The 22,556-nt window shown below is 37.2% G+C and overlaps 1 protein-coding gene across 1 annotated transcript in view; it reads right to left on the bottom strand.

Moving 5' to 3' along the window:
* Positions 1–22,556, bottom strand: part of CCDC171 (coiled-coil domain containing 171) — a 161,244-nt gene that overhangs the window by 12,510 nt on the left and 126,178 nt on the right. Inside the window, 1 exon segment of the mRNA XM_064439638.1 lies at positions 8,904–9,056. Coding sequence (XP_064295708.1) covers positions 8,904–9,056 — 153 coding nt within the window.

Genomic DNA, 22,556 nt, shown 5'->3' with positions numbered 1-22,556 from the left:
TTGGAATTTCATGGCAACTGTGAAGTGAGAATGTAGATCTTGCTTTTCCAAAGCACCAGCCTCTGCGGAGAGCTAACACCCACACACATTCACTCACATTCCTTAGCTAATTCATGTCATTAAGGAGACTTTAAGGACAGACAAAACAAAGCAGGCGGGGGAAAAAACCCAACCCACTTAAACGTCTTTCTTAAGCATTTGAAAGCAAAATAGTACAAGTGGAAATGTAATGTTTAAATGCAGTGAACACATTGTGTCCATCTACAGTATTTACAGCATTAACTATGCAACTACACTGAAAAGTTGAAGTATTGGAAACCACCTAATTACCCAAATATTTACCTCTCTGCAGGTGTAAATACACGGGCCTAATAGGCCTTCCCACTGTGAAAGCAGTTACTTAAATTATATTAAAATATTAAAAACTATTTAATGAGCTTTTTTACCCTAAAGTAAATTGAGTGTGTGCCTTAACCTGCTTCAGGCAAAGGAAGTTTCAAACATATTGGTTTTGAAACTAGCCATTATTTCCCATGTTGCAAAAATGGCAATTTTATTTCCCAACAGCAAATGAAACTGTCAGGAAAATTTAGATGCAATAAAATTGGGTGGTTAAACCAACATGCTGGATTTGGAATAAAACTGAATTAAAGGAATTAAAATTAAGCATTATGTCAGTCAAACTTTATAAAAACTATTTTAAATGGGGAGGGTAGTAGGGGGGTTCTGTTTTGTTTTGGTGGGTTTTTTTTGCAAAAGTTAGGTTTTGGACATGGTGAAGTCCACCCATAACTACCCATTTTATGTCCATCAACAGTGTCACATTTGAAATTTGCACAATGAAAAATATTTTGCATAAAATGTGTTGCTTCTGGCAACATTTCTGCCTAAATAAAAAGTTGTCAGGCGGTGTGTGACTTTAGTGGTAGAGTTTTAAAATGGTGGCTTCAGTCCAAGGCTAGCTAATAACGGCTGACATGCACTGGAATCTTGAGGCCTAAATCAACATTGTTTTCACAGCTGTAATTAAGCCACCTAATCAGAAGCACATTTTGACAGGACAGTTTCTGGAAGCCAGACATTACAATTTCTTATGCCTGGAGCACAGTGGCTCATGAGAGGTCCTCATTTAATTTCAGGGTTATTTTTTTAAAAAAAAAGGCTGTAAAATGAAAAGACTATAAAAAAAGCAGTGTACGGCTGTTGAAATGAAGCAGGCCTATGTGTTCATGCCTTGACCAACCCTGCATCCCACCCTCCTTCGGCTCTCTGCCGAGTCCCCAGCTCTCAAGTGGCAGCTGCACACAGTGAGATTAAGGGCTTCTGCCAAAGTCAACAGATGAGCTGGTCTGAACTGGCTCTCTGTGTGTTCTGATTGTAAATTGTGCTGGTGATGATTAGAGAACTCTAACACAGGATGTCGACTCTTAAAACTGTCCAGAGAAAATAATATTTTTTTTTTAAGTTCAGGAAATTTTTTTAAACTTCTTTTGTGGCTTGGTACATAGTGTTGTGTCTATAACTTTCAGATGATTCAAACACAAATTCACACAAATTAAGTAAGTATATTATTAAAAAAATACACCGTTACTTGCTCACAGCAAGATCTTTCATTTGGGGATGTTTATGTAGCGGTGTTGCTGCTGAATGCAATTCTCTCACTAGTACGTTCCTGCAGTGTTGTGCTTCTACCACCTGCCAGTGGAAGATACCCCTAAAATTCAGACCATCAACAATTTTTGTGTGACTGTCACTTCATGATGTTGTCATATCTAAAACAACTAAACTGTCCTGCTCCTTTTCTGGAGCGCAGCTACATTAGTAACTTGAACATAAACTTTCAACCCCAGAGGCCATTGTAAAACTATCAATATGAAGGCACCAGTCACTGGGGTCTGATTACATTTAGTTCTGCATTTTAATTACATATGGATTCTATTAACTGAACCTTTTGCCTTATAGGCAACATTTTAATCAAATTACTATAATTTTCAAATATGTTACAATAGTCTGACAAGTTAAAAGTTCACATACCTAGAATATTGAGTATCAAAAAAGTTTTGCATAGAAAAGGAAGTATTCTTTACAAAATAGCAAATGTGTTGTCAGATGACTGTAACTGTTTTTGAACACCTTGCTCTAAGTTACATGATGTGATTTATAATATTGGTTTCATATTATTATTTTTATTGGTACTAAATAACCAAATAGTTTAAATGACATGATTTATACTGTTTGTTTATAACTATTACTTATGTAAGCTATACCACATGACAAGGTGACCATTTCGAACACCTGCATTCCTTGGCTATGCAGTTAGGCTGGCAAGTGATGCCCAATTACTTAAAATCAGGTAAGAAATGCAAATATTTCAGTAAAAAAAATAGTTTCTGGAAGATACTACTGCTTTGTGGATCCAGCCTGATAAGGACTTCAAGCTTAGTAAATATTAAGCGCACAATTTTCTATTTTTGCCTATGCTGATATTTCCACTCTTTCATGTGTATTTTCATCTCAATTGTTGGAAAATTCTTGTGGGCCTGTAAGATTTTGCTTTACTTACTATCACTTTAGGAACACTCATTGGTAATTAACATTACCGAGCAAAAGTTAAAATTATTTGAGGTCCCTATCTTACTGAAATCTCTCCTAGACGTTTACAAGAAAACACTGCAAGACAGAGGGTAACAATAAAAATAACAAGTCTGATTATTTTTTGCAAGGCAAATTAAGAACTAGTATCTCCAAATCTTTCACAAAACCAGTTCAATTCCAAATCTTTAAAAAAAATCTTTTCAGTTCATCTGTGTATCAGGCTAGCATGAAGTAGTGGAAAAGCCAAGCAGAGTTTTCATCCAGGACCTCTCTGCTTCTTGCAACATCTGGGAAGAATTCCCCCAGCTACATCAGTCATTCCATGTCCTAACACAAGAGATATGGTTCTGGCCCATGAAAGATGCACTCTGACATTTAACACGACACCGATGGAGCGAGTGACTTTCTCCTATGCAGCAAGTGAAAAGGCAAATATTTTTTTTTCTTTCTCTCCAGTTCTGTCCTCATAATTATAAATGTAAGATATTGCAGCCCTGTTTGATGCAGGTCTCTGCCTTGAAACACAGGTTGAACTGGTGACAAGGAAGCAAAGGGTATAGGGGAAAGACATGGAAAACCACTGCCCTGACTAGCCTGGCTAAGTAGGAAGAAACTGTCAGTGGTTTAGTTAACTGATGAGTTTGAGTTTTAAATATTTTTCTCTCTCCCTGCCACAAACAGGGTTCAAGTAGATCATGAGAACTGAGAGCTGACTGCTCCAAGTAGGAAGAAAAGTGTACATTTTGCTTAACATTGCACTCTTCAACATAAAAATATGAGAGCATATGTCAATTACTAGCATCTCGACAACAAATATGGATTTTTCATGCATAGGATCATTCTACTTGCTTCTCTCACCTTATCAAAACCTATAAATCCTGTATTTTCAGTACTTCAAATGATATCACTAGGCATTTTCAGACAAAGGACAGACACAGCCACAACTTCGGGGAAAAAAGAAGTAAGGATGATGCAAAGCCACATAAAGCAATGAGTGATTTCATTTTCAACCTCAGTTAGGAGAAGCATCCAAAGACAACAGTTGTTTTCGCGGTTAGTTAGAGAACTCTGCTCTTCTTACAGACCTTCACTTCATCCCTCTCACTCATGTGAAACTCATCTTCTCCCCCATTCAGTTAAAGTTTTCCTTTTGGCTCCCCAAATTTCCATTTCTCCGGTGCACACAAACCTTTTCTCTCTTCATCATCTTTATAAATTAACGCATTTTCCCCTTCATTTTCTACTACTCTCTTTTGACTCTGAAGTGAAAGCAGTAGAAGGAATGAATATCACCAGATCAGCTGCACATTCAGGATCTGGGAAACACCTGACCACTTGTAATATAAGAGTGGCTTTGTTTGCCAAAACTGATAAACAAATAGTTTAAATACTTAAAATTCTCACAGCAGTACTGACATCAGGCACAAAATCTCAGGGCTGAAAGCTATGAAAACACTTTCTGGAGAAATTTTATAATGAACTGTATTCTGTCAGTTCCTCATATATGTCAGGTCATACTGGAAAATACAATCTCACTGCATCCCATCCCCACAACACTTGCTGCTTGCAGCTACAAACTCTGGCAGTGCAGACACCATGGATTTACATGCTTGCCATGTGATGAATGTTGCACCACAGCACCCACAAAGTAATTGCTGATGATTATACTACTGCAGAGTACAGCACTTAAAAGCTCTCAGTTCAAAGCCTACTTATTACTGCAACTCTGAATGAAAGTGCAAGTATAGTAAGTAACTAATGTATCTGAAGAAGTAAAATGGATCAAAGCAGCAGAATCCAATACTGTTAAAGTAACTGGCAAGTGTTCATTTAATAGGAAACCTTGAAGCACAGTCCAGTTTGTGATGTTTATATTACTAGATGTTGCTGAACAAGAAATAGGCAGGAAAAAAGAAATACAAGAACATTTTAGCTGATATCTTCTCTGCTTACCTACGGATCATGTGTACAGTTAGTTACTACCAGTGAAGTACTTCCACTAAACCCACCTTCTAAGCACATTAAGCTTTCCTAAGGAAAATCATAAGAAGGCATAAAGGCAGAGACATGTAAAGGGAAAAAATATGGTTTCTTAAATTTCATGGAGAAAATGGCAGTGCCAGTCCAGTACTGAGATCAGTACTCAGTGAAATAATTCTCCATCTTATTTCATGCTAGAGGTTGACTGCTGACTTCTCTGTTCCTCTTCTGGTAACCTACATCCTTAGAGTCAAGACTACATATGGCCATACCAATGATATCTTCTTAGCTGAACTCTTATTAGCTCTACCAATCACAGACATGACCTTTAACATGGGGATGCAACAAGTTACGGAGTGACTGTGGTACTTGCATTTCAGAGAAAGTGAATTTTAAAAAATAAGGAAATGTACAGAAGTGAAACTGTTATGGTTGCAAAGAAAGACCATTACAAAAAGTTAATGGTTTGATAACAGATATAAAAGAAAACTACATTTTAGAAATGTAAGGGAAATTTCAAAAGCATTTGGTACAGAACAAAAACCAGGAGATATTTAAAAAGAAAAAAACAGAAAAGAGATACGGGAATAAGGAACAATAGGGAAAAAAAAAAGATTTGGGTAGAAAACCAATAATCTGTATTTCAGCCATACTGAATTTTAAAAGTTGCAAGAATCAAAAATGCACAGGGTCTTTCTTTGCACAGAAGAAGAATCATCATATTTAAGTACGCCAGACAGATAGTCGGACACTAATGAAGAGTACAGAGACATTCTGCTATTGACGCCCCTTCCACCTACATAATAATTCACTTCTCTGTAAGCAGTATTTCCAGCATTCATCTCACCTCTTTCCATCATAATCATATCCCTTCCTGGTCCTCTCTCTTGGTATGAGCATGAGCACACATAGCAATCTCAGAATCTAAACACTGTTGGCTAGAAGGAAAGTAGTTGGACGAGAAGCAGACTGGAGGATGGAGATGTCAATTCAGAGTCTTGGATAAAAGACGAGGAGTCAGAATCACTGATGTTGCCTTATAGCATCAGGTTTGTTTTTAGAGTTATCAGCAAAACCCAAAGCAACAGAAGAGGAAAAAAAACGTGTGAAAAGGAAGAAAGGCAATGTAGTTAGCAAATTTCAGTATAAAAAGGTCAATTAGGAAAGCAATACCTTGAGAACATGGAAAAGATCAATACTGATGAATGGCCCAGACTTGGATGCAGTGGACAGTTGGGAGGGCAGGAACCTTACGCAACTAGCATACAAGACATCAAGAGACAGCCACAACATACTGAGATAAAACCCAATTTTATAAGGTAAGAGTCCACACACGGTATACACCTGAAAGACTTTTCAAAAATGTGTTTCAGCACTGAGCAAAAGGTTACTGTTCTAGGAACACAGGCATATGCTGTATGAAGACCTGCAGTTAATACAGTCCAGGTGCTCAGTTTATGTCCTACATGAAAAGTTTAGCCTGCATTGTTACTAGAACTGAATATGTAATTAAACACAGTGGATTGAAACCAACAAAGCGTGTACAATTCTGAAACCAAATAGACGCTCAAGAAAAGACATTACTCCCTTTCGTTTAAAATAATGAAGCAAAAAAATATGTTCGTCTTTTTTAATACAGAAAGAAATTTAGTGCAAAATTTCTTCCTCAAAATCAAGATATAACAGTATTGGCTGAAACTTTAAAATCTAAATCACTCTGGAAAGCTGTGATGACTGAAGTTGCTAAAAGTCATGGTTGATCCAACTTTTGCAAATATTAGGGATAAGCTTTATAGAAAACCCAAATACTACAAAATATACCATGCTTATACTTTTTTCATGGAAACTTGAGAATCTATCATTCTGAATTTTTTGCCTTTACATTAAAATTTTAAAACAATTTCTAATAATGCTTATACTGATACTTAGGTTAAGATTAAACTGCATCTAAAATTTAGATGAAGTTTAACAAGGGCAAGTGCCAAATTTTACCCCTGGGGCACGGCAACCCTGGATATACACACAGACTGGGGAACAAGAGGCTCAAGAGCAGCTCAGCAGAGAGGGATCTGGGGCTTCTGGTTTCAACAAGTTGAACATGAGCCAACAGTGTGCCCTGGGAGCCAAGAGGCCCAGCTGTGCCCTGGAGTGCATCAAGCACTGCATTGCAGACAGGCGAGGGAGGTGATTGTCCCGCTCTACCCTGTGCTGGTGCGGACTCACCTTGAGTACTATGTGCATTTTTGGGTGCCACAGTACTTTAAGGATATAAAGCTCTTAGAGAATGTCCAGAGGAGGGCCATGAAGTTGGTGAAGGGTTTAGAGGAGAAACCGCTGAGGAGTGGCTGAAGTCACTTGGTTTGTTCAGGCTGGAGAAAAGGAGACTGATGGGAGACCTCATCATGGTCTGCAGCTTCCTTACAAGGGGAGGAGGAGGGGCAGGCGCTGATTTCTTCTCTCTGGCAACTGAGGACAGGACCCGAGGGGATGGCTGGAAGATGTGCCAGGGGAGGTTTAGGATGGATATTGGGAAAAGGTTGTTCACCCAGAGGTGGTGGGGCACTGGAACAGGCTCCCCAGGGAGGCAGTCACGGCACCAAGCCTGATGCTATTCAAGAAGCACTTGGACAACACCCTTGGAGACATGGTGTGAATTTGGTGTTGCCCTGTGCAGGAACAGGAGTTGGACTTGATGATCCTTGCGGGTCCCTTCCAACTCAGGACATTCTATAATTCTCCCCAGAGGGATTGTGCAAAAGGGCCAAGAGATCCTACTACAATGCAAAAAGTATCATCTTTACGCTGTTACTGTAGGCAGACACAAAGTACTTAAAAAGCACTGCATTTAATCACAGCCATTGGAGAGCTGTGGGGGGAAGTTGTTTGTTTTCACTGTAACGTATCAAGCCACTGCATAGCCCTTCATAGACAGGACTAGCATAGTCTTTGCTAAAAGCTCTCTCAATCCAAATGAAAGCAGACCTTGCTGCAGCAAGTTTGGCAGACTTCCCAATCCTTAGTATGCAAGTGGTCATCTTGATTTAAACAACAAAAACCATCATAACAGGCAAAGGAGCAACCCAATTACACTGGGCACAGGCTCAGCAAGACACATGTAAGCCTAATAGAAAACATAAAGAAAGCCTGGTTGGAGGAGAAAAGAAGCAACTGCAGTGAAGCAATTTCATTTAGTTTCTTAGAAAGGTTGTAGAGTAACAAATAAAACAAAGGTTTCATTCAACGATTATAATCTCAATATTTTAAAACTGAAATTCAGCACTGATTAATATATTTTCTATTTACACTAATTTCCTGATGTGCTGATCCAATTTAGAAGCAGGATGAAATTAACGTAATTCTGTTGGAAACAACCAAAGTCACAGGCACAGCTTTTGAATATGCATTTGCTGATGTGTTTATGTCATTTGCATTAGGACGGCGCTCTTCTTAATGATCTTCTGTTTCAAAAAGAAAGACAAACAATCCTCATTTTCTTTATGGTCCTCTCCTTCACAAGAATAAATGAAGAGAAAGGAGAAAGGAGTGGAGAACAAAAAGACAAAAACAAACTCCAAAGCTTTCTCCTTTATCCTGTGTGGGAAAGTAAAGAAAAATGGAGAAGAAATACATCAGGTGTATCAAGTTGCACAGCTTACACAGTCTCATTCTAGAGACACTTGGCTACATATTTATGACAGTTTATGTGTCTGGCCTCCTGCCTGTGTGACACAAATACATCTGGATTCAATAATCCCCTAGAGAGAGATCTCAGATCTGACCAATCACCTTATTAGCCTTAAACAAGTCCAAGTATCTTTGTGGGCAACAACATTTTTGACAAGAAACGATTTCTGAAAATTGGATTTTAACCTTGTAACTTTAATGAAAAGTATTACTCATACCACAGTTGTCTAAAAAAGAAAATCACGTCTCTTTTAAACATTTTGTTTACATGCACTGTTAATGACATTCCGTTTTAACATGGTGCTATATCTTTAGATGGTTAAATTCTTCAGGTCCAAAATTCAACCATTTACTGTACTACTAAAACCAAAGGAATCACAATGTATGCTTTTCTGGGGACAGCAGCAATGAACAGGTCCTTGCAGAAGATACAGCAGTAAAATTAATCCTTACGTTACCTTTACCATCCCCTTACTCTTCTGAAAAAGCCTCTGAAGGTTTCTGTTCATACTAGTTTTATTGCTCTATTATGTTTATAATGAAATATTATTTTATTTCCATACAGAAACTATGCAAAATGAAGGGCAATGCTGGCTAGGCAACCATATCCCAAATGACAAAAATTACTTGAAAAGCGGACTTACCAATTGTAAGCTCTCACTTTCATGAAGACAAGCTGTTTGGAGCTTGGACTTTAGGGCTGCGGTGTGAAGCTGGTGAGATGCTGTTTCTCTCACTAACATGTCAATTCTGAAACTTGCAAGTTGGTAGACGTCCATAAAACTTTTAATCATGGCCTTTAAAAAGTAAGATAAATCATCAGTGCTAGGCAGGCTATACTTAAATGCCAAACAGCATACATCCAAATTCATTACCGAAGACCTAACTTTTATTAATCAGAGAAATCAAACAAAGGTTGGAAGCTAGGCAAAATTTCAGTCTCAGGATTTAAACACTAAAAAGTTCTAACATGGGATCTTTTATAAGATCTAAAATCTTAACAGCATTGAAGAAAAGCAAATGACTGTGCACCTTAATTAGAAGGTGCTTTGATGAGCTGTTTTCAAACATGCAGTACTGCACTGAGCAGCTGATACTGTTTTTTGTTGTATTTAAATACAAGACTCAGTGCAAGTTTAATTTCTCTTTACAGAGATTCACTACACAGTTTCAGGTAAATGTTCATACTTTCAAAATGACTCAAGTTACTAATCCTGCCACTCCATGTTAAAAAAAAAAACACAGCAGAAACAAAAGAAACCCAATAAACCTACAGACCTCTGAAAGTAAATAATCTGATTACAATATAGCTGGGACAATATAACTGTTTTTGTGTATATAGTGGAAGAATGTCCCAATCACTTAATACTGATCAAACTGATACTGAAATTAGCAGCACAAGAGAGCACAAATGATGTGGCAGTACTGATTAACTTTACATCTACCCTAAGTAGTGTAACACTGTTGAGGTTAACGGTCTTCTTTAAAATGGTTAATCACATTTTATAAGTTACAGTATTCCCATCTGAAATGACCTGTAGCAAGTTTCTACTGTAAGAACATATTACAGATAATATGAAATTGGCCTTTTGAATATAAGTCTGTGGTATAGGCAAAAATAAACCTAGTACAACAAACAGGCATTCACAAAGATTGTTACTGTTTTCCTTCCTTTGTTCTCAAACTCACTACTGCTTTTCAGAGTAAAAGTTAACATAGCTGAAATCAACCAAGTTATTTCATTGACAAATGTAGAAAATAGCAGTGGCAAATTAACACCATCATATCCTTTCTCATCAGAAAGAATATCCAAAATGTTTTACATACTATGGTGCTAGTCCTAAAAGTGTATTCACATAGCTCCGTAAGTTTGCTGCTGTCAGCTCTGATCCTCCTTTTAAAGTCTTTCATCCACATTCAGTGTGACTAAAATGCTGCAGCTCTTCACAAACATTACCGAGCAAGAATGTGGATATATCTCACACCCCGTATAAAACTGCCTGAAAGTCTTCATATGGCAACTGCCCACATGTTAAAAATTATTGACATATGTTCAAATACCTCTATGGACTGGGTCTGTGACTCATAAACAAGTATTATACCAATGTGTCATAACAAGCTGTATCTCAAATCTCACAGCAGAACATCTTATGTGTTTCTTTGATTACTTCCCACATGATATAAAGGTATCACTGAACTAGAATGCATAGAGGCGATTCGTTACCTTCTTCTTTTTACCTCTGCTACCACAAAGCTAGCAAAGCCACTAACCTATACAGCTTCATCCTACATCTCCAGAGTCACTCTAAATCCATGAAGTTATATGAAGCAGCAGTTACCAATTCCTTGCTGCTCAAGCGAGCTATTTCATGTTCTCTTGTTTAATGGGTTAAAAATTTTTCAATCTAGGAAAAATGTATTTGTTCACAAGCTTTTATTTTCAGACACAGCAAATATTTTTTCTAAAACATATAGATCTTTTTTTAGTCTAGAAGGAAGCAATTTCTCAGCTATTAACAATTCATTACCATGCATTTATGCACCCATAGGTACACTGCTTCCAGCACATTCCAATTCCCTAGCAAAGATCAGGGTCAGTTTAGATTTCTCACACTCAGGACCACGTTAGGGAAAACAATATTTTTGGGTCTTCCAGTGGGTGACATGGAATCCTGGATAACAAGTGTGCAGAACATTTATTCTAAATGCCACCTGGAGCAATGCAAATATTTTAGGTTTTTAGACATGCCATTGGAAGGCATTTGTTTACATACAATTTTATGTAACTCATGTCAGTCATAGATTCACTCATGGATCTGTTTTCCACAATACAAAAGTTCCACTTATTAGAAAGCTTGATACATGGGGAACGGGCATAGAACCTAGTCACTTGCATGTTGTAAGATCTGTCACATAATGAGTAAATACATCTCTAAAGGAGTTCAGCACTTTAATTTAGATCCCTATTTGCACGTTACAGATACAAATATACCTGCAGCTCTGGAAATTGTTCCATCATCAACAAAGTCTGTTGATGGAATTTCAGAGAATGCACATCTAGTTCTGCCAGATCTTTTTTCCTCTGCTGCTAAGAATGAGTGTTTTCTATTGTTTTTAAGTACACATAGCAACAAGATGTATACATAGTTTTTAAGTACACATAGCAATAAGATACTTCAGCAACCCTCCTGATTAATTTTTATGGCATAAAATTTGGCATTTATACACAACTGCAAGATCTGCATTTAAGTGAGCACTTCTGGTTTTGAATGTGTTGCTACTAGTGTGACATGCAAACTGGGAATAGAACATGAAACAATAAAAATTGGTCTTCCATTACAAATAAAAATGTTTTTAAAATACACACCAGAAAATTACTTCTGTTCAGAAAGGCCAGATGTAGCGATCCCCGAACATTACAGGAACCAATATTATTGCAACTCAGACCACTTTAAAAGTTAAAAACTTTCCAGACAGATGAGTGTTATAGGAAAGTTAGTGGGGAGAAGACCTAACCAAGGAGGCCACAGCAATAGTGGGGCTGAAGGATACTAATTTTAAACATTACTGGCTCCAGGTGTCCCTGCTTAAGCAGGGGGTTTGGACCAGATGACCTCCAGAGGTCCCTTCCAACCTCAACCAGTCTGTAATTCAGTGAGTACAAAGACTTTCCAGGGATGGAACACAATACAAGTTAACAATGGTTGAAATTTACATAGGACTGTCAATTTTAAGAGCAGAAATTGTAATGAATTACTCTACATTAATCAAAGAAAACGCAGAATTAATCAGACAGCTGAATGGCATTTTTCAGTGACCTCTTCCCTTCTACTCCTCACAATTCCTGTTGTTTGAAGTTCTACATCATGTGCTACTGATATGGCAGAAGCAAGTACAATGGTAGGAGCGTTTTCAATTTCAAAAGTGTTTTCAATGTGAGAGGAGACCCATGCTCCAACACTAAGTCAAGACACAGGCAGCTTCATGAAAACAGTTGCATGACTTTCCTGGATAACTGCAGCAACTTACAGGATAAAAACATATTCATAAGATTGGAATGGAAAAAGGATGCTTTTATGCTGAAGGTGCTGGACTAGGTTACAAAATTTGCAAGAGTGCTGAAGTCCCATTTTCAAGTATAATGTTCAATGGACAAGTTATTTTAAGCCTAAGTACTTCTAAGGGTCTTTTTTTTCATGGGTATTTATACATTTAAAAGAGTATTGCCATCTAGAAAATCCCTATGAACACTGTAATTATCGTTGAATTCAAAGCAAATCAGAAAATTTTGAAAAATTCAGGTAAGAACTATTCACATGATAAAGTAACAAAGTCTTTCAAATTTCAGATCCTTATTTATTTAGAAAATGGGGCTCTGAAGATTCTGAGCATTACACACCTGGCCATTTTGCCTGCCTCCCAGCTTGTAAAAACAAGGCCAGAAGACAGGAGCACTGCAAAACCATGTATGTGCACAGCCATCTACCAATTCTCCAATACCATGAATATATATAGAGAAGCACATAAAGAGATAAAAGACAACATATATAAAATTTAACAAAAACTAAACATGTTTTGTTTTAAGTTAAATTAACAAATGAGGTTTATTTCAAAGCAGCCATAAGGAAGAAGGTCCTTATGACCTGTTCAAAGATGTCTCATCTGTAATACAAGGGTATGCATAAAAATTTCTGGCTTAAGCTACAGGTTGGTGAAGCTGAGAAACCTGAGGTGAGAGTGAAAATGAGACAAACTAATCTGATGCTGTTTATAAACTACAAACCAGGGAACTGCAGAGAAAAATAGCAAAATTTAAGCTGTGCTTTCTTTCTCCAGGTTAATCTTTAAAAGGACTGAGAACGCTTTACATTAGAGACAGTCCTCCAGAGGCCATGTAAAAACAATTTTTTCTAATATTCCCTCTGTGCACTTCTGAAAAACCAATCATTACCTTGTTCTGTACACCACTTCTAGAACCAGTAATTTTATGGTGCACAGTGCTATAGATGCTTTAAAACAGCTTTTGTGTGCATTACTGGCTACAAGTTTACAAGACCGGAAGACTCCAATCTGCAGGAGTACTTTAATACTGATAAATTACATTACAATCTTTAAGGACTATGAAACACAAAAAGAAAATAAACCTTTTTTAAAATTAATTTATGAAATTCAAAGGTTACTCAAACATCAGCTGTTCTCAATTCAGTTATAGTGAAACATATAACAAAAAATATACAAATCAGCATATGCAAATTAGCATAAGATCTCTAATCAAAATTTTAATCTATTTATTATACATTATAAAAACGACATTTTTAATTCCAGATTAAAACATTATACATGTTGGCTCCCTTGCCCTCAGTGCTTGGCTAATGAGAACAAACACAGTTCAAAACAATTTTTATTTGGATTATAAATTATAAATAATTGTGAATAGAAGTTTCCAATTAAAGTTTTAGACTATTCTGAAGTTACAGATAAAATACCAAGTGATTAAGAATTAGTCTCTGTATTTTTATGTCCATTTTATAACATTAACTCAGGATCGGATTGTGCCTGCTTTATCATAGAAATGTATGTTCTGTTTAGAAAGAACAAAATCAAAGGAAGGAGACCTTATGTGAAATGATGCTTATTAAAAGGTATCAAACAGACTAACAGCCTGACAATAAAGCACTGAGTTTGTAACATTAGATGCAGCAGCCAGAATAACAAGACCATCTACTTTACACATGTGCTTAAAAAAAAAAAAAGGTATAAAAAAGTCAAAATTAACATTTTACTGTTAGGTTCTCCCTTCAGGAAATTCTTCAACTAAAAAGAATGTTAGCAGGTAGTTAATCTACCTAAGGGCAACATATACTAAAGGATGAAAAAGAACAAGAGGAGGAATAATGAATGGACTTCAGAAGAATGAACGATTAAGTCTAGTACAAAAAACGTGCTTAGACTAGAATCTAAAAAGACTGAGAATTTCATTGATGGTACAGAATTTGGTTGGAGCGCAGTTCAGGCAAAAGCAACTGGTGTGAAAACAAAACTCCATGGAGTGGAGTTCTGCATGCTTAATGGATAACCTATAGAATGCCTGTCATTATTGCCTTGCTTCAAACTGACATAAATAAGATCAGTCAAAACGAGTCTAGAAAACAAAACATACATCAATTACTTTTAATTTTCAGAAGCAAGATTTCAGGATACTTATTATAGATTTAAGAGAGCTATATTTGGGGAAGAAAGGATTAAAATTCATTTCCCCCATACATTTCAGCATTTGAAACCCCATTCTGGCTGCCTCGACCCATAGTCCAAAATGTCTAGTGGCAACATCCGTGGAGGATGTAAATACAGCAGCTTCTCAGGCATCAGAAAAAACCCTCAAGGGGAACAGCATTCAGCAAAATTGCACTTTTGCAGCTGTTTGGCACTTCTTTAATGATCTATTCTCCTTGTATCTCATTTCGACACTAAACTTTTTGTTGGGTTCCATTCAAGCGTGGCATGCACAATTTAAATGTGCCAAAAAGCAGGTCAGTTCTGTTACAACTTTTTTTTTTTTTTCCAATGAAAGCTGACTCAGTGCCACACACAGGGCCTAACTCTATCCCCTTTGCTTCAATAACAATTACTTTACCCTGTAGGTCTCAGAGGATAGCCCAAGGGAATGAAGCTCTAAATAAAAGGCTAGATTCTCTGCAAGACGTAATGACATGACTTCCTACAAGAAAATTGAAAAGGGAGCATTGAAACTGACAGAGACTGAAGGGAAAGTGCTTCTACTGGAAACCACAGCAGATGGCAATAACAACAATTGCCATGAAAATTATTACAAAATGTAAGAATTTCAAAAATAACATTGATCTAGAAACTGATAAATTAAAACCAATGTGTTTGTTGGTATGATCAGGTAGAAAGCATCCCAAGAATTTTATAGCAAAGGAGCTACCTCCAGCCTTGAGTACTCAGAAATACCTCTGGACCATGCAAGCAAATACCACTTAACAAAATTAAGGAAATGCAGATTTTTATAGGCCCATGTTTACATTCAAAGACCATCCTCACTGTCTGTTGCACAAAGTCAAGCACAGCTGCATGCAAAATGTAAAGGAAAAACAATCATTGCCCCACAGAACTTGTAGTTTAAGCTATAGCTGGGGGAACATGCTACCAATACACTGTACCCCTTCCCATCCTTTTACACAGTCTTGATACAAAAAGAACATTTCAGTCTGTCAGGGAGGAAAAGAATTTTCAGGTAAATGGTTTTGGTGAGACAGAAATGGAAACTGGAAGAAGTTTCAAGCTGGTACCTTTCCTTAAACCTTCTCTTGCAGTGTATATTCTAGACAGGGATGAAAGAAAGAGGGACAGGTAGTCCCTGAAAATAATATGAAGTCCATTTTAAAGTCCCTCAATAGAGTGAGCACAACATATTACCACTGCTGAGAGGAACCAAAGAGCAGCAGTCATAACAGAAAAGTCAGGATGCAGTTTTGTCAGAAAAAATGGCAGTGTCCCACCACACATTCAGTCTTGAGGAAAAACAAGAAAGTCAGAACTTTCATCAAAGTCCAGGTGAAATATCAAGTGAAAGTACAAGTTGCCTGTATCTGGATGATGTTGTTCTGGGTCTGTTAGAGTGACATCTTGGAACAGAAAAGATGTATAAAAGCTGAAGTATAGAATTCTGTTTTAAAAACCAAATTCATAGCAGTAAAATAAAATTTTAAAAGCATATTCTTTCTTATTTTAAGGGACTCCTACATATGGATATGATATCCCACATAAGCAAACCGGTTTTTGTAAATAACTGTTACCTAAACATTAAGTCTTAACTGTCTGAAATCTAAGCGATTAATTATAGGTGTATGTGTATGAGAACAATTTAAGGAGGGGAGAGAAGCAGACATTAATCTATCAAGTTACTAAGCAGGAAAATCTGAAGCAACTTCAAATGGAAGCTAAATGTGAGATCTGAAAAACTCCTCTACTCTTCTGAAATGCTGTCCACGAACTAACTAACTAAATGCTGTCCATCATAACTAACTCAACTACTTGCCAACATAGTAGAAACAATGAGTTTGCTGAAAATAAAAATACAGTTTTTTCATTGGTTTTAAAGAGTAAGACCAATTTCAATTTAAAGACCAATTTCAATCACTTTTAGTGAAGAAATATGCTTTACAGACAAACAGATTCTACTGAGACATTTATGAATATTTTTAGAAACTCATGAAAAAAATACCAATTTAGTTTTAACCAGTATAGAAGACGTCTGTCACTGACTCCAACAGATAAAAACAATCACCCCACAATATCTGGGTTCAGTATAGACATTTCCTTAAATATTTTGACTAGAGCTATGAAGTGTTATAGGTCATTCCTTTCTGGCCACAAGAAGTGGGAAATGTGTCCACTTCATATTTTCCATGCAAAAAGATTAAGACAATCTATGCTGTAGTTCCCATTTATTAAAAGAGACGAAGGTCCCTTCTGGCAGGTTTAGTCAATGTGATAATTATGATTATGTGGCTCATAAATAAACAATCATTACTGAGTCCTAATCTTTGTATCAGATTTTAGGTGAATGCTGAAGTCTGATGGAGCCCAGGGGCTAGAAAACTGGACAAAGATTTGTGATATAGTTACTTCATTTCCTTTATTTTTCTCATGAGGTACTCATGGTAGCACTCCATTTTAAGTCAACATAAATATTTCATCCTACATAAAGCAACATTTTGTAGTTTTGTAAAGAAACTCTAAAGTATACCTGCTAGGTTGGATAGCAAAGCAGTTTTTTCATTTTGGCTTCTCATCCAAACACCATTTAAATGCACAAATTCATGATGCCAGCACAGGAAAAAGCACCAGTCAGTCTCTGTAGAGAAAGTAATGATCTAGAAAAGCCGAACTGCATTCCTCAGGTAAATGGACGCACCCTTAATCTAGTGTCCACTGCCACATATAGGGTGGACAGGTGTTCTCCCTTCATTGTGCTTAAACTCACGCATTAGTGAGATAACTAGTTTGCTTCATACATTCTTGAATTTCATAAAAAATTGTATTTAAAAACCCCAACATACAAATGGCTAGATTTTAAATCAGACTTGCTTTCAAGATCTGATTTATGCCATGAAAATGTTTTATTAGAAATTTCAGGGACAACAGCTCTTCTTCCAAAATCTGAAGAGCTAAAGGAAGTTTAAAGAGCACAGTACACCTACTACTGGCCTTCACAATGAGCATAAACATTAGCATCCCTCTTCCCAAAGCAAAAGTTGGAGAACGTTGGCAACATCTGCCAAAAGTGGTACTGACACTGAGTTTGACAATTCGCTATCCTTAAGCTTAGTATGAAAGAAAAAACATATTTTCCTCATAAAGTTTACTTTAAACCATCATAATCTGAGGAAGAAGTATGTATAAAATGATCCCTGTCATCTCTGAATATCTAGTTCTACTAACAATGGAAGTACAGTTGAAGAAAACCCTTGTTGGGAGAGAGTGATTCTGTTTGTCTACTTTTTTGGCATTTGTCATATAGAAGACAGATTAGCTCAACTCAGAAAGGTATAAATCCCAATCAACACATGCTAAAAACTTGTGGATGAGTGAGACTCCACTATACTGAAGCCTGGGCCTCTTCTATACAAGAGGTCATCAAACTAAGTGAGAAAGCTGTTCTCTTGGAACAGCTTAAAGACAAAGAGAAGAAAATACTAACTTTTCTGCTGGCAGAGCTCTGGTTGTCCAATTCAAAGATGTGTTGTTACCTGATGAGCTTTTTTAGATATTTTGGAAGACATTGTTTTTCTGCTTTTTTTTCAGCAAATGCATCAAGTGTCTTTTCATTAAATGGAAACTTCTCATCAGACTGAGGAATAGGATTTGAATTATTAGGCTGGGAGCCTGGCAAGTAAGGAACAGGCTGTTATGGTCCATTCCCCTGTCTGGGCAACAGTCAACCATTAGATCCAATTCCTTAGAAGCATAAGAGATAAAGTGGCTTTCTGAATGCTGTTTATAAAGCTGGATGCTTATAGCAAAACCGAAAGGAGAAAACTAAGGAGGATAGGCACTGGTGAGATGAGTTTGCCTGGACAGTATAAAGTATTCTTCAGCAATAGGACCAGAAGTAAAATACCCCGTATCATAGGGTATTATAACTAGACTGAGAAAGCCCTTTTTAGTCTTTCTTTTTTAATGGTTTTGGTAATGATTGCAGGCACAGCAACATCATGTACTTGAGCGGCAGGCTTAATGGTGGATCCACAGCAGCAGCTAGTTCTTAGTCAAGGATGCCAGGCTATCCTAGCTTATAAACACCCTAAAGGACAGCATTTCCCAAACTGCCATTGATGTTAATTGGTTTCTACTTCCTGATGCCTTTTTCAGAGCTGGATGACTACTTGCAGATAAGTAATTTATGAGCAATTGTGCCTATGGATGTTGGTAACATAGAGAAATCACTTCCACAGCTTACCAAATCTAGAAACTATAGATGATTTCCACTATTTTTCACCATTCTATAGTTCGGAAATGACGAAAGTAACCTGAAAAGAAACAACTACTGATGGAGTGGCAAGAGAACGGGAGGTGATTATGACAGACAATGCCAAAGCATGACTAGTATAAAGAAGGTAAACTGGGAATATTTATTAAAATTAACATATTAACATTAAATGAAGCAGCAGAAACCATCTTCAGAACAAACACAGCATACAGTTTTCAGTAAGTGTGTAGTTAAGCTGTGAAAGTCCTTTCCACTAGTCATGTGAATGCTTAACTCTACATGTGTTCAAAAAGCAATGGGACAGTAAATGGCTGTTGAATACACAAATAGTTTTGTTTCAGGAGGTCCTTGAACTAAAATGGTGGAGGCTGGGAGACATTCTAGGGATATTTTAGCCTCATTTCTTATACTCTTTTTTTTACTTTCCCCTGTCCACCCTGGTTTTAAGCAGGGACAACCAGATTTACTGCTATTCTATGTGCCTTCTAGGCATTAAATGGTTACTCAGTCCCACAGTCTGTTTCCCAAAGGAGTAAAATTTGCAGCAAGCCTCACATGGAATAAAAGCAGAACAAATCAAGCATCTAGGATAGTGACCTTCGCCAAGGTACAGACAAACATCATATTTTGATGCTCAAAACCCCATCCTGTGGTCTTTGCAAGCTTATGTAAAAACTTAAGAATTTAAACTCTTTAGCTTGTGCAATATTAAATGATTTATATATTTATATTAAAAAAAAGGTCATTCCTTTGAGAACGGGAAACTGGATGGAGAGAAAGTCTGGCATTATAGGCAGTAGTAACGGCATGCTGCTTTGCCTTCTAATCTCTCCCTTTAGTGTTTGTCAATTATGATACGATCAGGAAGAGGGAGACCTACAAATGGGTGCTGGTATTGGAAAAGAACACACAATTTGCCTCTGAACAGAGAGAAGATAGAACCAAAGTATAGTCTTCAGGCATTAAATGGACATTGCAAGTTTGCCCTACAGGTGGAACATGTGACTGTTTTCTTCTCATCTTTCCTTTAGAACTGCACTTCTGTCAAAAAAGATCATGACTTGGAACCAATCCAAAAGAATCTAAGTACAAGTTCTATAAAGGTTCCAGAAGGATAAACAAATGGTGGTCTTTCCATAGATAATATCATTTTAAAAGCCATGAAAGACTGAATCCTTTGCAGGTAAACTTGCCAACTTGCAGGCTGGGTATCCCTGTTATTCAGGTTTACAAGCCAGTTCCACATTCACCCTCTTTCCACTACTTTAGCACCCTCCAGCCCTCTCCATTTTCTTCCCACCCCCTAATTTTCTACCACATTTTTTATTCTAATGGGAAGACACCATAATGAAGGAAGAGACCATAATGAGGGACAAGACCATAAGGAAGAGAGAGTTAAAGAAGACTGTAATGAAATTGGTTACTGTAATGACTCTAAAGAAGTCATTATCCCACTGTACTCAGCGCTTGTCAGGCCACACCTGGAGTACTGTGTACATTTCTGGTCCCCCCCTATACAAAAAGGATGTGGACAGGCTGGAAGGGGTCCAGAGAAGGGCCACCAAGATGATCAGAGGACTGGGAAGCCTGCCATATGAGGATAGGCTGGGAGAGCTGGGTTTGTTCAGCCTTGAGAAAAGGAGGCTCGGAGGGGATCTCATCACCGTGTACCAGTACTTAAGGGGCAGTTACAAAGAAGATAGAGACTCCCTTTATCCACAGAGTCACATGGAGAGGACAAGGGGGAATGGACGCAAATTGCTCTTGGAGAGATTCCGTTTGGACACCAGAGGGAAATTTTTCACACTGAGGACAGTCAACCATTGGAATAATCTCCCCAGGGAAGTGGTTGACTTGGCCACACTGGACACCTTCAAGAGTCGTCTGGACAGGGTGCTGGGCCATCTTGTCTAGACTGTGCTTTTCCTAGAAAGGTTGGACTAGATGATCCCTGAGGTCCCTTCCAACCTGTGATTCTGTGATTCTGTGATTCTGTAATGGAGAAGTATTCATTAAAAATGCCCTGTTTCAAGCATATTTTTCCTGGAACACCTACAGCAATAGACCTTATCAATCCTAAGAATTCATGCTTTTCATAGTCCAGTGTAACTGTTGGAACTTGTGACCTTAGGATTCTAGCAGCACATATCACTTGACCATCAATCAATTCAGTAACTGAAAAATCAAGACAACAGCTTCAAATTAGTTCATTATGATTCCTGCAAGATAACACATAAAAGAAAATCTGCAGGTAACAACATAAGTGAATTTATGAGGCACAATTTACACATGCCTCCTGCCCAAAAAAACCCAAACCCAAAATGAATTAGTGGCAAACTCGTTGAATTTGGTAAAAAAAGGTTAACTCCTAATCCTTTCAAAACTCATCCTCTTCAAATTTCACTTCAGCGGTATACCACTTGGGATGTTATCCCAGTCTATTTCTTCAGTGTAGGACAACTGTGGAATTAACAGAACATCCTGAGTTTTTTATGCCTAGTTTTATATTCTGAAAGGTTTACTGGGTTTTTCTTAATCCGTAAGTTGCATATTCATTGCTATATTTTCATCTAACTGCTGTCACTTATATTGTCATGCAGAAGGGCAAATCAGGGTCAGTTTATGTAAGCAGCATCAATCTGAAAAAGTTCATCAGTCTTCATTTCAAGGTATTATGCAAAGAAAGCTGACATTAAGAGAGCCTTAACTGACAGCAAATGAAATCAATCAGCAAATCACTAAGCCATAATAAACTCGCTCAAGTTGTAGATAACCCTTCCTCTTCCAGGTCTCTAAATACAAGGCCCACCAAATGCAGTATCTGAGCAGAAATGTCACACTTGATTCCATTACAAAATTTTTGCGCTAATCCAGTGCATTATTTATTTTTTTTCTTCCTCTGTAAGCTATCGATAAGAATAACAAACAGACAGACATAAGTTTTATAATAATGGAATACTAAGCAAAAAAAGACTAAACAAAAGATTCAGCATTTGAAGAAGTTTCTTTTTTTACTTTAAATGTAATTAAGAATAGAAAATAGTTTCATTCTATTTCTGCTACTAAGATATTTGTGTAATAAAGTCTATTGCCTTATTAACTCCTATTGCTTAGACTCACTTGCTCAGCATTTCTTCTTAGTTTTTGAAATTAAAAGAACTAGTACAAAAATAGTAAGACTCCAGACAATTCCTAATCTATCACGGTATTCACTTCATGAATTCATTTTGTAACCTACATGATTATCAACAGTTTAACAGCTATGCTTCTGAATGGGCTTATCTGTGTTACAACAGTACACACTGCAGACAATACCAAACAATACAACAATATAGTCACATCCAAGCTATGCAGTGGTTATCTGGTAAAATTATTCCTTTTCTGAAGATACTGCGCTCAGATAATCCCATGCAGTTCTGAAAGACAGGATTTCTGAACTAAGAAAAATTGCCTACAAACACGGTGCTGTGAAAACTATCTTTGTTGGGTTTTTTTTGTTATTGAATGATGCTTTATTTTGTAGTTACAGCATTTAGTTTACCCTTATTCACTGAGGCAGCTTTGGGTACATATCGAAATCACCATGTCTCTAGAGTAATTTTTCTCATAAAAGAATAGTGACTAGAAGTCAATAAAGGTGCTTCCTGTTGGGTCCTTATGCTACACGATGCAGCAACCTGGTAACCAGCTGGAAAAAAATGCCATCCCAGGATTACAAGCAGAAGCAAAACTAAATAGATAAACTTGGTGAATTAAGATAATTTTTTACACAGTTCTTATAGAG

Source organism: Phalacrocorax carbo, chromosome Z (assembly GCF_963921805.1).
Source record: "Phalacrocorax carbo chromosome Z, bPhaCar2.1, whole genome shotgun sequence".
Taxonomy (NCBI): domain Eukaryota; kingdom Metazoa; phylum Chordata; class Aves; order Suliformes; family Phalacrocoracidae; genus Phalacrocorax; species Phalacrocorax carbo.
The sequence above is the reverse complement of the archived record's forward strand: the minus strand, read 5'-3'. Positions and strand labels throughout refer to the sequence as shown.